Raw genomic sequence first — 16,319 nt, forward strand, 5'->3', positions numbered from 1 at the left:
ATACGCAGCCTGGAAAAGTAAGTTATCACCCCAAATCCAGAGAACAGGAGGCAGAAGAAAAAAGACAGAAGCAGCTTTTACTATATTTACATCCAACAAAACTTTGCAGAGAACAATCCTTATTGCACAGGTCAAGGCCATGGATGGGAGAGGCATTTCCCAAGGCGGAGTGGACAAGAAGGATCGGACTAGAAGAGGCACCAGTTCTTCCTAAGGGAAGCTTGGGACTCCTCTGGGTCCCAGTGCATGGCTCTCAAGGTGCTCCAAATCTAATTTCCTTCTCTTTCCCATGCTCCTTGAGACTCTCATAAGTATAGGAGCTGTGGCCTCAGAATAAATAGCTAAATAAAATACAACGCTAAGATTGCCTTGGGCTCCTTTAGCAGTCAGGGAAGAAAAGTGGGGAATGAAGTTCCTCCCTTCCATTCAGGGCAAAGGCTCAGGAGCTCTGAATCTTTCCAGTTGTTTTTTAAAACAAAAACTTCTAAGTCTACCAGGGCACTGCAGATCTGAGGATACCCTGGAGAGGAGCCCCTGGAATGGGATGGAGAAAGACAGAGTTGTGCCAACCTCCCTAGCTCTTCCCCACATGAGCTTGGACAAACAGGGCAGGCTGAGACAGGGGAATTGTGACTTCAGGTACTGGTGAGTCCCTCCCTCTTCCTGCTATTCCCACTTGGAACCTATGGCTGAACAGCCTACTCCCACTTCCTCTGTGAAGGGAACAAGGAGTCAGGCTATGTCTAGAATCCACTCTTCCTCGCCTCTCCACCCAAGGCTGGAGAGAGGGGCTTAAGGGTCCCTAGCATTCCAGAGGTGCTCCAAAACACTTTCGGCAGTCGATGGCTTTGGGAGAAGGCATCTGTGCCCGCCGCTGCCTCAGCTCTTCCTTGCCCATGCTGCTGGCCAGCTTGTTAAAGGCAGACTTGTACTTCTTGTCGAAGGCCACTAGGATAGAGGATGGAAACTGATGCATTAAGGACCTCCTTTCATACCCGGTCCCAATCCCTTGATACCTGACTGTACCCTTACCTATATCCACGTGGTCCTTGCCCAGAGCAGCCATCGTCAGGAATAAGATCTCACGGTAGATTCCCCTGCAGTAGACATAGAAGGGTGTCAAAGAAAAGAGGTGCAAAGGCCATGTTAAGGGCTACCTACATAAGAGCATCTTACCTCTGCAGGTGCAGGCCAGTGGGAGGGGGCCCTAGAGTCTCCAACAGAAGTCCAACAGCTTTATGAACCTCATTGAGTCCGAAATGGCGCAGCACTGACTCCAGTAATGCCAAGCTAAGACAGGAGGGTACTGGGCCTGGCCACACCACCCGCTGTGGGATCTGGCCTGGATGAAAGGAAGGGAAGTTCCCCAGGATCACCAAACTCTTTAGGTGAGGAGCCCAGCCCTTTAACTCCTACATCAAGTCCCAACTCACTGTGGACCCTCCAGAGCACGTAGAGAGGCGGGCAGCTATTGGGGTCAGGGATCAGGACGTCCCACAGCAGACGCACATGCACAGAAGCTGGATCAGGGGTGAGCCATGAAGATGGTCCCTGGGAGAGCTGAGATAGGAAGCAGAGAGCAAGAAATACAGACATTACCAGAGATAGTAAAGGAGAAAAGGGAAAGAACTTACATTTGCCGTTACTGTGATTTGAGACAGGGTCTCACTATGTAGCTTTGGCTGGCCTGGAACTCACTATATAAACTAGGCAGGCCTTGAACTCTTTAGAGATCTACCCCCACGCTTCCTCTTGAGTGTTGGGATTAAAGACTGGAGCCACCATGCCCCAAGGGAAAGAAATTTTCTTCTTATGAATAAGGACTTTGTTTCACTTTGTTACATACCTAGCACCTGAAACCTAATACCTATGCAATAAATGTTGGTGGAATAAAGAGAAAAACCTTAACCTTTTTTTTTTTTTTTGGTTCTTTTTTTTTTGGAGGTGGGGCCCGAACCCGGGGCCTTCCGCTTCTTAGGCAAGCGCTTTACCCCTGGGCTAAATCCCCAACCCCAACCATTTTTTAGGTACCAGTCAGTACGTCAAGTACCTGTCCTGTCAGGTCAGTGCTTGTGCCATTTGCCAGAGGATGAAATAGGGGGTCAGAGTTGTAAATGTGTTGACAAAATGGCCAGGCACAAGGGACTCCACAGTTTGTGCTTTTCTACACTGCCAAGGACAGAGAGGACTAGGAGACAAAGAGCTTGTCAGAAGAGAAGCACTCAGGAGGCAGAGACTGCGTAAGGGAACTGACCTGGCTGGGTGGCGGCCCATTACAGGAGGCCAACACCAGGCCTGGCAGAATACTAGGCAGGCGTAGCCGTTGGAAATACCACAGGAGGTTCCAGAAGATGATAGGGTGGGCAGCAGGCAGTTCAGGCAACGCCAACACCTCGATGCCCTCATTCTCTACCAGGGACTCTAGTTCCTTACGCAGCACCAGAGGGCTGAGGTACGCCCATGCCCCATTCTCAACTCGCCGGGAAGCACTCTGCAGACACAGGAGAGCAGTCAGAGCACAGACTGAAGGCCCACAGCCAGGAGTTTGTCTCTCAATATGTCAGCGATGCCCCTTGTCCTCCATGCCCATCTGCCTGGTACCTCTTCATCTCCCTTCAACAGATAACACACTCCCTGCTTCCTCATGGTTCCTCTTCCCCAGTCTTTTTTTTTTTTTTTTTTTTTTTTTTTTTTCCCCCGGAGCTGGGGACCGAACCCAGGGCCTTGCTCTACCACTGAGCTAAATCCCCAACCCCCTCTTCCCCAGTCTTACCCCCATATGCCCATTGCAGAGCTGGGGCTCATCCAGGGCAAGGCACAGCCTCCGGTCACTGAGCACAGGGCCAGGACCCCCAGGGACAGGAGCATCTTTGCAGCCACTGGCACCAGCGAGGGCAGACTTTGGACTAGGCGCACTGCGGGGAACAGCGGGGAGGGTGAGCTCTTGGAGTACCATCTGCCTATCCCTCCCACAACACTTGCCCTGCTTCAGGCACCTGGGTCGAGAATCTAGAGTCTGGACACTGAGCAGGGGCACGAAGGGACAGGCGCAGAAGGGACAAGTCGTATTGAGGTTAGAGTCATCCGGTGCCCAGCCGGCCATGATTTCCTCATCATACACCAGGGAATCACAGGCATGGCACAGGGAGCAGCTAGACATCAGAATCTGTAGGCAAGGAGACCCCAGGGATGAGCTTCATTTGGTTCCAATGCCCCAAGCCCTGCCCCTTCCATTTCAGAACTCCAGCCAGACCTCCTTCCACCTCCCCCCTCCTCCTGCCTTTCCAGGGAGACAGGCTGTTTGTGTGTTCCAGCACAATTGTGTAGACGGGGTATGCTCACTTCTAGGGAGGGTGGTTGGAAAACTCCAGGGGTGTCGCTGAGACGCTCTGAGGAACGGCGAAGACTCAGGCTGCTGAGAGAAGACTCTGAGATATCCCACTCACTGCCCAGAGAAGCAGAACTCTGTCATTAGAAAAGAAACCACAGTCAGCTAGTTCCTCTCAATCTAAATGCTGGTTTCAGTCACTCTTAGAGTCACCTTTGGGGCATTCTCCCAGTCAGCAGCCCCTCCCCTCCTGTTAGTAAGGTATCTCCTCTCTCACTGGCTACCTCAGAAGCAGTAGATCCAGGGCGTTCTCGGGGCCACAGAAGGCTATCCATGGGACTCCGGCGAGCCGCAGGAGGCAGGTCAGGGGGCAACTCAGGTACGGAGATCCGGGAAGCAGAGGAGCGGCGGGAAGGGGTGAGCAGCTGTTGGAGGCGGGCACCCAGCCCTTTTCTGGGGGTGCCCACCTCCTCCTGACATCCACTAGTTTTGGAGCCCCGCCCACTGATCCCTTCTAGGGTCTCAGTGGACTGGGCACTCAGGGCTGAGCCTGAGCCCCCTGGGCTGCTTCCAGGTGCCAGTTCTTCCCCTGTCAGACTCAGGTCTGAGAGACTTCCATCCTGCCAAGGCACAGGTGATCCACGGGGTTCAAGGACCCCCAAGGCCTCTATCACTGTAGGTCAAAAGAGAATTGAAAGGTGGAACCTGGCTCTTTCCCAGCTGCTCCATTCCTGAATAAACACAATTCTTGCAGTAAAACCTCTAGCGTAGGGGTTGGAGATTTAGCTCAGGGGTAGGGCACTTGCCTAGCAAGCACAAGGCCCTGGGTTCAGGCCCCAGCTCCGGAAAAAAAAAAAAAAACCTCTAGCGTTGGTGACTGGAAAGATGGCTCAGCAGTGAAGAGCGTGGTCTTTCCGAGGACCTGGGTTCAACTGCTAGTACCCACATGGAAACCCACAAACCAACTGTAACTCCAGGGGATCGGACACTCCCTTCTGGCCCCCATGGGCACCAGGCATACAAGTGGTGCACAGTCATACATTCAGGCAAAACACCCATATGTATAAAAATAAATAGGAGATTTAAAGGGCAAACTGTATGAACCCACAGATTCTAGAATCGCAACTCACCATAACATTTAGGCAAGTTTGCCTCAGAGCCTACAGGTCCGCTAACAGGGAGCTACCCTATGCGTGGCTCGAGTCCTCCCCTCGCTAACTGAAGCCCCGTGAGAAGAGGGAGGAGGTCAGATAAGGGTACTCACTGTGAGCCACGCCAGCCTCCACAGTGGGCTGTGCCCCGCGGGCGCTGCCTAGGCTGCCACTCTTGACCAGGCGCCCGATGGGTGAAGATGGCTCCCGTAGACTGCGTCCAGCCCAAGTAGTCTGGCGCTGAAGAGGGCGGGTTGGGGAAGGACGCTCCAGACAGGGCTCTGTAGAAAGCAGTGGAATTTAGCCCCAGACGGAAGCAGTCCCTTGGGTGGACTGGGGTTTTGGAAGGTTTCTCCCAAGTAGAACTCTCCACCTTTGCTACCAAACACACCTGGTTTATCCACACACAGAAAGGCCCTCCCTGTGTATGTATAGTTTTCCAGGTCTCTTCCATCAGAATGGAACTACCTCATCTAGGTCTGTGGGGTTTTTGGTTTTTGTTTTTGTTTTTTTTTGTTTTTTGTTGTTGTTGTTGTTTTGTTGTTGTTGTTGTTGTTTTCCCTTTTGATACAAAGTTTCACTATGTATTCCAATCTGACCTGGAACTCACTATGTAGTACAAGGTACGCAACAATTAATCATACTGTCTTAACTCCACAAATGCTAGGAATGCAGGTATAAACCATCATGTCTGGAACCAAGGCTACCTTGCCAGTCCCTACCCACCTGTCTGAGAGCTGCCGGACTTTTGCTGCTCGGCCACCCGTTGCTGCTGCTGCTGCTGCTGCTGCTGCTCCTGTTGCTCCTGCTGCTCCTGCTGCAGCCGCCTTCGGTCCTTTAAGGGCTGGCGGAACTGAGCCGCCCCCCAGACAACATTCCGGAGCTTGGCCCAGCGTAGGCGTCCACCCGGAGTACCAGATGGCCATTTGCTTTCCAGCACAGCCTGCCAATCACAGTGCCGGCCAGGATGGCCTAGTGATGCCTTTCCTGCCCGTCCAGAACCCTGGGGACTACCTTTCTCTCCAGACTTGCTCTCTAGGACTCACTCAGAAACAAAAGCCCCCAAGAGCCATTATCGTTAGTAATGGAGAAAAGTCTATGTAGAGCATTCTATTAGTTTGTTTAAGAATTTATGTACTTATTTAGGCAGGGTCTCACTATGTAGCCCTGGCTGGAACTCACTATGTAGATCAGGCTGGACTTGAACCCATGATAGCCTCTTGCTTCTCCCTCCTGACTGCTGGGATTAAAGTTGTGCATCAACATGCTAGCTAGACTATTTATAAACTGAATAGCTTTGAAGAAATTATCTCAGCTACTTGACTATTTAGTTTCCTTATCTGAAAAACAGGAGTTTAGCATCACAGTTAAGAGGCTGAGTTCTGGATAAAATTTTGCTTATATTTCGACTCCCTAACATGCTTACTGTGGGACCTGGGGAAAGTTGTGAATTCTCTACAACCTCAATTCCTGTAATATAAGAAATGACCATTCTATGCCCTGGGGCACTGTGGAGAAAAAAAAATATTAAAATGTGTAATGAATCTGGAACAGTCTGGCATTTTGAGTTTAAGGTTGCTGTAAATAAGAATCAAATGTCTAAGTCTGAAAAAACAAAAACAAACAAACAAAAACCCTGTGTCTGTGCAACGGCAACCAAGAAGCACAAAGGATGACAATGGCTACAGGACCAGGTAGAATCGCAAGCCTAATCTCCAAGGAATGGGGACAGCAACAGCCCTCAGAGTGCCCTCCCCACACAGGCCCAAGTACAGACTGCCATCCTACCTCTCACCCCAATGTCAGTACCTTGTTGTAGTAGCCGTAGGTGATGGTGTTGGGCACAATGCCTGCCCGTCGCATCTCCAGCATGACTCGCACAGACAACACGGGTTGCCCATAGTTTGAGCAGAGCTGCATCAGCACCCGGTAACAGACCTAGGCCAAGAGAAGGACGGGATGTAGCAGACTTACTCCAACCCGGATTCCCAGGTCTCAGCAAGCATCCTCTCCCAGCCCTCCAGTTGTCACGGGACCCACTGGCCCCGGCAGTCTCCACTGTTTTCTCCTGCACATGCTCATGCACTCTGTGATTGTTGATGGAGAAGCTGCCCATCCGCTTTACCTGGTCTCGGTTCCCCTCTCACGGCCCCTAGAGTTGCACATCCTTGCTGGGGTTAGAGGTGGGAATGCCTACCTCATCAGGGAGCACCACCTTGCGGCTCTCCATCTCACGTAACACATGGTAGGCTGTGTGTAATGCTCGCACCCGGGAAGGTGCAGAACGCACGTAGGCAGGTAGGCATAAGAACCACAGTCCATAGCAGTGACCCAGCAGGCACCGGGCCCACAGCTCAGGTACAGTGGCTGACTTCTGTGCCACGCGCTGTGCAACCTTCATCTCCTAGGTGGGGTAGCAAACACACCAAGATAAAGATAAAGCCGTGGCGGATCTTTCCCTATTTTGATATTTTTCTGAGCTAGAGTCTTATCAGATAGCCTAGGCTGAACTCAAACACTAGATCTTGCCTCATCCTCCTGATTACAGGTCAGTGTGAGAAACAAGACTTTTCCTGAGATAGGGTCTGTGTTCTAAGGAGGCAGGAGGACTGAGGCACTGCCTAAGCTACAACCCTCTCTGGAATGTCACAAGGGCAAGTGGCCTGGCCCTGGAGCACACGTGAACACCTTGCGAGGTGTAGCCAGCTTCTGTGGCCCCAGAAAGCTCAGGGATGAAGAGGAGGAGGAAGATGGCAAACGCCATGGTAACAGAGGCTAACGTTTGTATAGCATCTTGTTGGTGTTTGGTTTTTTGAGACAGGGTCTCACTATGTAGCTTTGGCAGTCTTGGGACTTACTTTGTAGATCAGGTTGGTCTCACAGAGATCCTCCTGCCTCTGCCTCCTGCAGAGGGATCCTGTACCGGGATTAAAGGCGTGCGCCACCAACACCTGGCAGCTCAGTGTTTCACTTTTTTTTTTTTTTTTAATGTACCAAACTCCCAGCAGCTTGATGGGATAAGCACCCTGGGTATCCTCATTTGGCCATGAAGCAATAGCCCTTGTGCCCGATTCCCCTACAAGGCCCACCGCTGGTTACCTGTTTGGTCCGGCGAGGTGCAGGACTGCTGGGGGCACTACGGGATGGGCCTGGCACAGGGAGTGCCCCCTGTTGTTCCTGAGGAGACTCAAATAGCTCAGCCTTCAGCTCTGGAAACCCATCATAACTGGAGGGACAGAGACCATGAGGCAGTTAGCACAGGGCTGAGCATGGGCCATGACGCGCAGGATGACAGGAGAAGACCCTCTCACCAGTACTGAGGAGTAGATTCACTGCCTTCCAGTACTGGCGGTTCCTCTGGGGGTGTGATAAAGACAGTGAGCTCACTTCCCGATAGTTCCTCCAGCTCCACTAAGGGTGTTGGCTCAGGCTTCTCCTGCTCTGGGTGAACCTGGACCGGGACAGTAAGAATAAGAGTTAAGATGGTGAGCCAAGGTCCTCTGTCACAAACCCGGGTGCCCAGAAGATGGCCCCTCCCAGAAACACAGGCATAGGGAAGGAGTCCTAGAGATTCATCTGGAGGAGCAGAGTCAGGAATGAAAGCGAACAAGCCAAGCCAGCCATGGTTGGCTGCACAGGCTGTGCTCTGTCCAATTCCAGCCAACACTGTCACCACTGACATGTATAGTTAACAGTGGCCTGAGGGTGACAGAGACAGCAGGAAGAGGGGACAATGCCCAATACCTTGTCAACACAAGAGTCAAAGAATTCCAGGGCTGCGTGCCGGGTAGAGCCGAAGGAGCATTCCTCGATGAACTGGGAGAACATCTGCGTGTGCAGCAGCTGAGAGTACAGCTTGTGACTGGAGCGTTCCCGGGACTTGAGGAAACCTGAGGGGTAAGGATGGGTCGGGAGTGGGGTGGCCACGCTCACCACAGCCTTCTGATCACAGCCTCCTTGCACCCAGCTCCTGGCTCCTGCCTTCAGGATCCGTGGCCCTCATAGCACCCACATAGAGCAGTTCAGCTCTCCAATGCTCGCCATGCCCCTTCCCTCTGTCTGACTAAACTTCCTGTTGCAGGCTGGGAGTTATCCAAGGGGCCACGTCCCTCATCCGAGCTATACTCATGACTGCTGCTCACGACCAGAGTGACTATGTTCGTATTATGCTAAGGGACCCCAGATAGTAGGACACCCATAAACCCTTAGTCCCTCCAAAGCCAGAGCAATGGAGAAGGTACAAGCAATCTACTCCCCCCAGCCAGTGCCTCCTTCACTTTCCCCATGGAGCCCTGCCCCCTAACCACGCCCTCCCTTGAAACCTTTTGCAAACCAAAATAGACCCTCTTTATTTACCCTGAAGGTAGAAAAGGTTCTCAACATCTCGAGACCCCTCAGAGGGGGCCTGGGTGAGAGGTCGAAGGAAGTTCCGGTAGCCTTTGAGCAGACAGGCCATGAAGCGCAGGAAGGCTCCCTGGACTTCCCGTTCTAGGCGAGTCCTGCGGCCACACACTGCCTCATAGTCTGTCAGCAGGAATTCCAGGGAGGCCTCTTCCTCTGGTCCAGTGTAAGCTGGGAAACAATATGTCTGAGAGTCAAGATTAGCACCTTCGGGGCTCGTCTCACCCTGTTTTTCTCACACACGTCTTGTCTTCACCACCAGCTTCTGACAGATCTTGCACCAGGAGTGGCCAAACAATTTACCTTTGGATACCAGTTTCAAGGTTCTCCAGTGATATATGCTCAACCTCCTTGATAAGCTCAGAAATGCTGCCCCTGGGGTTGGGGATTTAGCTCAGTGGTAGGCGCTTGCCTAGGAAGCGCAAGGCCCTGGGTTCAGTCCCCAGCTCCGAAAAAAAAAAAAAAAAAAAAAATGCTGCCCCTGAATCCTGGCCCCTAAATTCATTTTGTTCCCACCAAATCCAAACTCAGCCACTTCAGAGAAGGTCTATTGCCCCTGGATGCTCCCGTCAAACTGGAGATTTGAGGCCAACAACAGCTTCCAGCCTCCCAAGCCCACCAGCTTCTCACTCTGGTCCAGCTGCTGGTACAGATTCGTCAGTGTGGCCAGCAGAAGCTTGTAAGGTCTTCGGGGCAGGGTCCTAGCAGAGAGGGGCTTCTTTTCCTCCGTTCTGAGAGATAACGTAAGGAGGAAGGATATTGGAGCTTCTGCAAAAGCCTAACCCTCTTTGAACCAATAAAACCCCACACAGCCCTTGGACGTTCATTCCCCTTCAGCCCTTAAATGGTACTTAGCCTCTTACTGAAAGAGCGTGTTGGTGTCAAGATCAACACAGATGACGTCAGCAGGTGGGTCATGCAGATCGAAATAACTGGAGTGGATACCCACAATGAAGGGCACAGGGGCACTCAGCACATCCGCCAGCACTAGCGGGCACAGCGGAATGTAGGGGCACTGCCAGTGCAGAGGGAAAATCATCTAAAACATGAAGGAGTGAGAACCAGTGAGCACAGGGCACTGGACTTAGGGAGGAGGGGCCTATTGAAAGAAGCCTTTGGAGTAATCCTGAAGAAAGACCCTGTGTCTGACAACTGTACCCACGTGGAAAGACTGACGACCCTTTCCCTACAGAAGGAAAAGGAGGAGAGTCCAGATCTGGGTGAGGGATACCAGAAAAGACAGCAGTTCTGGAGAAGTAGACTAGATAATGTGGCACTCACTGAGACAAGGGCCTCGCAGACACTGGTAAGCAGATCTGGCCGCAGCGAGTGGACCAGCAGTTTGTGCTCTGTGAGCACAGCCAGCAGCAATGTAATAGCCAATTCTGGGCCCAGGTTCTGCAGCAGCTGTAAAAAGCTAGCACCACTGCAGGAAGTAAAACGATAAAAGGGTCACAAGAAACTCTTTCCTAGACACAGACCACCAGGGCTAGTGTGCAAAGATCGTAACAGCTATATACACCTGAGTCATACCTCCTACTATACCCCAGGTTCTCAAAGCCTCCCACCACACCCTGCCATTTAGTCACATACCTCAGGGGCAGGGGTGAGGAGACAGGTTGACAGAGGAGCAGGTTGTCATAGGGAGACATCTGGGAGAGGAGCCACAGGTCAGGATGCTCATAGCCAGTCCCTGCCAACTCCTCTCCTTTCATCCAGCCCAGCCCTAGGCTCACCTCTCACCTGCACTAGGATGCGTGGTCTCTGTGGGGAAGGGAACGGGACGTTGTGAATGAAATGGGAGATGTGCCTAGGGAGAGAGGAAAAGGGTGAGGCCAACTCTCCAATCTGTCCCCTGTCTTGTCACTCCACATAGCCTCATTTCTTCTATCCTTAAGAACCTCACTCTTCCCTGAAGCCCACCTCTTGACTTGGACCAGCTTTGTACATGGGTCTTATGTGTATTAGGAAAGAGATCCCTTTGCCTGAAATGGAGGCACATCTGCGACACAATGAATTCCAAGCCAGCCAGGTCTATAGAGTGAGTCCTGCCTCAAAAGCAAGTTAGTAAACAAACAAATGAACAAAGGAACAAAGGAATGAAGGAATGAAACATATATCTGTTGGGCATACACAGGCCTAGTCGAGACCCAACTAAAAAATGCAGGCTAAGGGTTGGGGATTTAGCTCAGTGGTAGCACCTGGGTTTGGCACTAACCCCGGGGGAGGGGGAGGGGTGTGTGTGTGTGAGGTAACTGGCACACAAATGCAGACTAGATTCCAGGCTCTACTTACCTCTAGCCAGAAGTTTAAATGGACAAACTCTATAACCACGTGCTGCATCCCTGACCCCTAGGAACTCAGTGTACCTCCCCCAATTCCATTCTAATGGCTCCCACTTATCCTCTCCAGTGTTAGGAAAGCTGTGCTCACGCTTCCAGGGGCAGACGATGGGGGCCTGAGACGGAGTAGCGGTAAAGGAAGGTGAGGAAGGCTCGGAAGGCCGGGAAGGCGGGCCAGCGGGACAGCACAGCAATGGCTCTCCGACTGCGCACTGCTCGGCCTCCCAGGGCCCGTCCCCGTTCCACGGCACTCAGGAGGCCCAGTGCCCGTGCCTGCCTCTCTGACAGCCTGGCCCTCGGGAACGCTTCATAGAACTGCAACGCGGCACCATACACCTGGCAGGGGTATAGGGATAATTAGATGGGCTCTGCACTATGTGGACCCCTTTACCACGCCCCACCTACCCACCTTATCACCAGCAGCTCCTGTGAGCACAAAGGTGGAAAAGACGGGTACTGGGTACTTGGTCTGGGCAGGCCAGCACTCGATAGTGGCTCCCATGGGCAGGCAGAAGACTGGCACTGACTCGGGCAGCGGAAACGCCTCATTGTCTTCCTCTGGGTAGCGGCCTAGCAGCTCTACACCCCAGCAGAATTAAGAGCACATATTAGAGTGAAGGGTCCATTTGATTCCAGGTAAAGAAACTAGAGTATCCCAAAGAAGGGCTAAATGGCAAAGAGAAGTAAGTTCTGGGGTCGCTGAAGTTACCAGTCAGGGGTCACCAAGCATAAGAATGGAGGGTCAAAGAGTAGGAAGAAAAAAGAAGCCACCCACCTGCCTCATACACCAGTGTGTTGGCCTTGGCCAGGCCCACCTTGTAGCACAGGAACACCGCTGGGCCCCACTGCCCAGGAAATGACAAGAGATAAACAGATGTGTCACTAACAGTGGTTCCTGGGTTCATCTTCTCTCTACCACCCTTCAGTTATCTTTTCTCTTCAGAGATGCTCCTGATTGCAGTCCTCCCAGCCAAGCCACTCCTGATCTGGCCTGGTGCCAATGGCCTCAGTCCCCAAATATCCAAATATGTGCCCCGTGTCCATACCCTTACACTAGTGGCTCAGGTTTCAGTTCTCAATACCTCAGTACCACTCACCATGCCAGGGTTGAGGTTGCGGGGTAACCGGCAGTAAGTATGAGGAGTGCTCTCACCCTTGCTGGGCAGAACCAGGCAGAGGTCAGTGATGCCCAGGGCATGCAGACCTGCCCCTTCTGCTGCACGCCGGTACATGAGGTAGGTGCGGGGGTGCCCAGGGCCTGGAGGGGCCAGGTTGGCTGAGTGGCTATACGGCGTCGTGTCAAGCACTTGGAACCCAGGCTTAGGTCGTTCTTTCCCGTCATATAACACCCTGGCACAGAAAGTAGAGAGACATCAAGAGGTCGGGATAGAAAAAGACCTGGGTCCTACTGGGTCTGCCCACCTGGCCTCCTAAACCTGCCATGCTCTCTTAGCCTTGTCAAACCCTGGTAGTATAGCCTACCACTTCCTACTTAGATCTTTTCAGTCAGTAACCATCCCTTCAACCCGTGCCTTCCACAGCTCTCAAGAATAAGCACGGACGGGCTGGAGAGATGGCTCAGCGGTTAAGAGCACTGACTCCTCTTCCAGAGGTCCTGAGTTCAAAATCCCAGCAACCACATGGTGGCTCACAACCATCTGTAATGAAATCTGATGCCCTTTTCTGGTGCATCTGAAGACAGCGGCAGTGTACTCATATACATTAAAAAAAAAAAACAAACAAAAAACAAAAAACAGTAAGCACAAAGAACCAACAGACTCACATGGGTTATTTCATTTAATGTTCTGAATCAGCCAGAAAGGAGCCACTATCCTCATCTTGCAGATGAAGAAACCTTTGCTGGCTAGCAAGCAGCAGCGAAAGCAGTGGGCCCCTCCTCTTGACCTCTAGCCTATTCTGCTGCTGTTCCCATACTCCTCCTCTTGACCCACATCCCCATCTCTTCTTAGCTCATTCAAAGGTAGCTCCCAGCTTCCTCTAGTGCCAGCATGGATAGAGATACATACCCCAGCTCAACGAGGGGGGGCTTGTCACGCCCCCTGCGGTAGCAGATGACTGGTTGAGTTCCACCCAGGAGCCCAGCACTGAGCTCCAAGGGGTGACCACCAGCAGAAGTCTGAATGCATGTATAGCCCTGGGGCACCTCTTCGCCCAGTGCCCTAGCGATGACTGCCACATCTGTGATAGGTTCAGCTGGCCGGGGAGGGCGCAGGGGCCCAGTAGGCTCAGGAACCCACGTCTCCTCAGGTATAGGTGCTCCATTTCCTGCAAGCCCAGCCACCACGAAGTAATCCACCAACCGGGGAGGCCGCTCCTCCGCCATGGCCCCCCCTTCACTCACTGCATCTGGAATGGTCAATTGAGGGAGAGATGGAGCGAGAGAGGCTAATGTTCCCATGGTAACCGTAGTGGACCCCCCACCTTCTTTTCTCTTCCTAGTTCTTCTAAGGAAAGGATAAATGATCAGCCAATCCTGAACTCTTCCACCTGTGACATCACCAGACTCTCATATCCCACCACAGTTCCTTAGAGACCACTAGGTCCTTCCTTCTTAGTGACATCAGCCCTTTTTCCCCAAAGAACCCAAACTCCACTTTACAACACACATCTGACATATCGCTCACCTATTCCTTTAAAGGCCCGCCCCTCTTTGCCCGCTACAGTACATCTCAGAGAACACAGTATTTTCCGTAATGGCCTGCAATGACATCATTCCCCCTGGCTACCACATCACACCAACTTTAGCTTTGTCAAGGTCTCTGGTCTTCTTGCTCTGGTAGCAACACCACACCACACCTTCTGGTGCGGCTAATTCTCTTAAAGCACCCATCCTTTCATTTTCAGAAGACTCCACAGATTTCTGGGAAGGCTTGCAAAACCCAAGATCTAGCTTCTGCTCATCAGTCTTCAAGTATACTTTTTCTCTAGCTTAACGTTACCTAATTGGCTAAGCAACTAGGGCTTTCTCATCTCCAGGATCCTTAGGTGTCTGTAGTTAGGCACAAAGGGACTGTAGGAGATAGCTCCAGCCATTTCACACCCGTGCCACCCAGCCCCAGACAGAACCAGGGCCACAACAGTCTATTGGTAACTTATCTCACCTGCCTCCATGGCCTGCCCCTGGGGAGTGGAAGCCCCAAGAGTCCTGAGGTGCCCCAGAGTGCTGAAGGTGGGAAGAAGCGTGGTGGGTGGCTAGCAAGGGGCTAGAGGCTGAGAGAGTGCTTCAGAGGGGAAGGGAGGTTACTTCCTGAAACGGCTGCCTGCGAAGGGGAAGCTGTAGCTAGTTCAGCATAAGTCAGCCTATGGGTGCGCGGTACCGCTGGGGGGCTGGGGGGCAGTACTGTTGAAGGTGCCAGCACAGTCTCAGACCAAAGCAGACCTCACTCACACTAAGGATCCCGTGCAAGGCAGGGAAGCTTCCAATGTCTCCAGAATGCACAGTCTATTTAACCTCCCACTCTTCCTCAGAGAACTAGAGCCAAGCCGCCTGTCTTTTTAACCTGGCCTCTGGACACACATGCCCCAACTCAAGCTAAATTTAGCTTGAGCTTCTCCACATCTGAGAGGTGAAGCCAGGAGTCAGCGTCAGCCTCCTGATTTAACTCCAGGACACAGCTCACTCTCTCTTCCACTGCAGGCCAATAGTAGTTCTGTGACCCAAGACAGTAGGCAAAAGCCGTTAGGTGAGACCCTCTATAGGCAAGTGGGTAAGCCCGGATCAACACGACTTGAGTATCCAGGCCTTCCCTTATCCAGCCAGGGAAGAGTCTTATAGAATGCAGCCCCTTCTCCCTTGGGGGAAAACAACGGCACTAAAGCCACTTTGGGTCCCAACGCCCACATGCTGAATGACGGGAAGTCGGGGTTAGGGCAGAGGGCGCGGCGCGGGGGAGGTGGCTGAGCAAGAGGCCGGAGGGCCGAGAGAAGCGCGCGCAGGGACTGCCGAGGACGTGACGGCAGCAGCGCCAGCAGCCGCGTGACCCTAGCGGGAAGGAGGGGTGCCTCTGGCTTGATCGCCCGCGGGAGCTCCAGGTTGTAGGATGTCGAGCACAGTTAGCTAGCTCCGGGTTGCGCCCTCCCCTCGACTTTCACTTCCCCGGGAGGGAGGAAGCGGAACCAGATGCGCAGCGCAGAACAGCTGGGGACAGTCCCTGGAGTCGCCCGCCCTCCGCCCGCCCTAACCCGCCCGCCGCCCCGCCCGGTCCGGCCCCTACCTGCCTGCCCTGGGACTCCCCAGCCGGCCCGCTGGCGGGTGGCTCCGAGGGCGGGCTGGCGGGCCGGCGGGCGGCCCGGCTGCTATCCAGCCCCGGACATGGCGCACTCGACTTAGGAGCCGCTCGCGCCCGGGCTGAAGGAAGAAGCAGCAGCCGAGGGCGCCGGGCACAGCGGAAGATCTGGGCGGTCCCAGCGTCCCCGCGCGCTGCGCCACGCGGGGACTGCTGCTACACCGCTAGCTCCAGCCGCGCGGTCCTCCCGGCTCCCGTGGTGCTGGGGACCCCAAGCTCTTCAGCGCGCCCTGCTTTCTCCACTCATTACCCCCACCTCCCCCCGGGAAGCCGCGGGCGCCTCAGCTATTCTGCCCCCCCACACACACCCGGGCCTGTGGCCGTGACCCTGGCTAGCGCCGGCCCAACACCCTGCCGCCTGCAGCGCGACCCCTGGTGGCTGGGAGGGCCCCCTGCAACCGAGCGGATTCCTACCACCAGGCGGAAAAAGCAAGACACTGACCCCAGATGGCCCCGAAGTCGGAGCCGGTGGTGCTCCTGTCCTGCCCTACCGTCAGATGTGGCCACTGTGCCACAGCGAAGGCCCTGAAGATCTAGACCTGGGAAACCCAGGTGACTCCCCACTTCCACGTTTAGAACCCACTGGCCAAAGCCAGAAATTCTCAGTTCTTCTTTCGAGAAATGACAAGAACATTGAAAAAGAGGAAGAAAGGCATGAAGCTGAATTGTGGAGAAGCAGCACTCCTTTCGCCATACTGGGTGAAGTCTAACAAACCTTCGTGGAACATGGTTGTCTCCCAAGGATCTATTGTGTCAAACTCAAAAGGAGCAGTGAAATGGGTGATTGACA

At 53.3% G+C, this 16,319-nt stretch overlaps 1 protein-coding gene and 1 long non-coding RNA gene across 5 annotated transcripts; one reads left to right on the top strand and one right to left on the bottom strand.

The window, feature by feature from the left end:
- Positions 1-57: 57 nt before the first annotated feature.
- On the bottom strand, positions 58-15,569 carry Dennd4b (DENN domain containing 4B). 4 transcript variants are annotated; one of them, XM_032897863.1, is made up of 28 exons: positions 15,458-15,569; positions 13,250-13,589; positions 12,320-12,572; positions 11,998-12,067; positions 11,632-11,801; positions 11,314-11,558; positions 10,624-10,690; positions 10,474-10,532; positions 10,162-10,306; positions 9,744-9,919; positions 9,511-9,611; positions 8,836-9,051; positions 8,224-8,369; positions 7,791-7,930; positions 7,579-7,705; positions 6,677-6,883; positions 6,289-6,417; positions 5,206-5,422; positions 4,593-4,760; positions 3,610-4,001; positions 3,343-3,465; positions 2,997-3,166; positions 2,774-2,915; positions 2,255-2,491; positions 1,434-1,560; positions 1,177-1,342; positions 1,033-1,097; positions 58-948 (listed from the first exon to the last, which is right to left on the bottom strand). In XM_032897863.1, the coding sequence occupies exons 2-28, from the start codon at positions 13,564-13,566 to the stop codon at positions 803-805; spliced, it is 4,521 nt and encodes a 1,506-aa protein (XP_032753754.1). In that variant the 5' UTR covers positions 13,567-13,589; positions 15,458-15,569; the 3' UTR covers positions 58-802. The 4 variants fall into 4 exon arrangements, with proteins under 4 accessions (XP_032753754.1, XP_032753755.1, XP_032753753.1 ...); XM_032897864.1 differs by having other exon boundaries at positions 12,376-12,572; positions 15,458-15,561; XM_032897862.1 differs by lacking the exon at positions 15,458-15,569 and adding an exon at positions 14,345-15,208 and having other exon boundaries at positions 3,613-4,001.
- LOC116896614 lies at positions 1,304-5,809 on the top strand. The gene is made up of 3 exons (XR_004387349.1): positions 1,304-1,388; positions 3,618-3,707; positions 5,147-5,809. It is a non-coding gene; the product is annotated as an uncharacterized LOC116896614 (long non-coding RNA).
- Positions 15,570-16,319: the final 750 nt, after the last annotated feature.

The sequence above is a fragment of the Rattus rattus genome, chromosome 3 (genome assembly GCF_011064425.1).
Source record: "Rattus rattus isolate New Zealand chromosome 3, Rrattus_CSIRO_v1, whole genome shotgun sequence".
In the NCBI taxonomy this organism is placed as follows: Eukaryota; Metazoa; Chordata; class Mammalia; order Rodentia; family Muridae; genus Rattus; species Rattus rattus.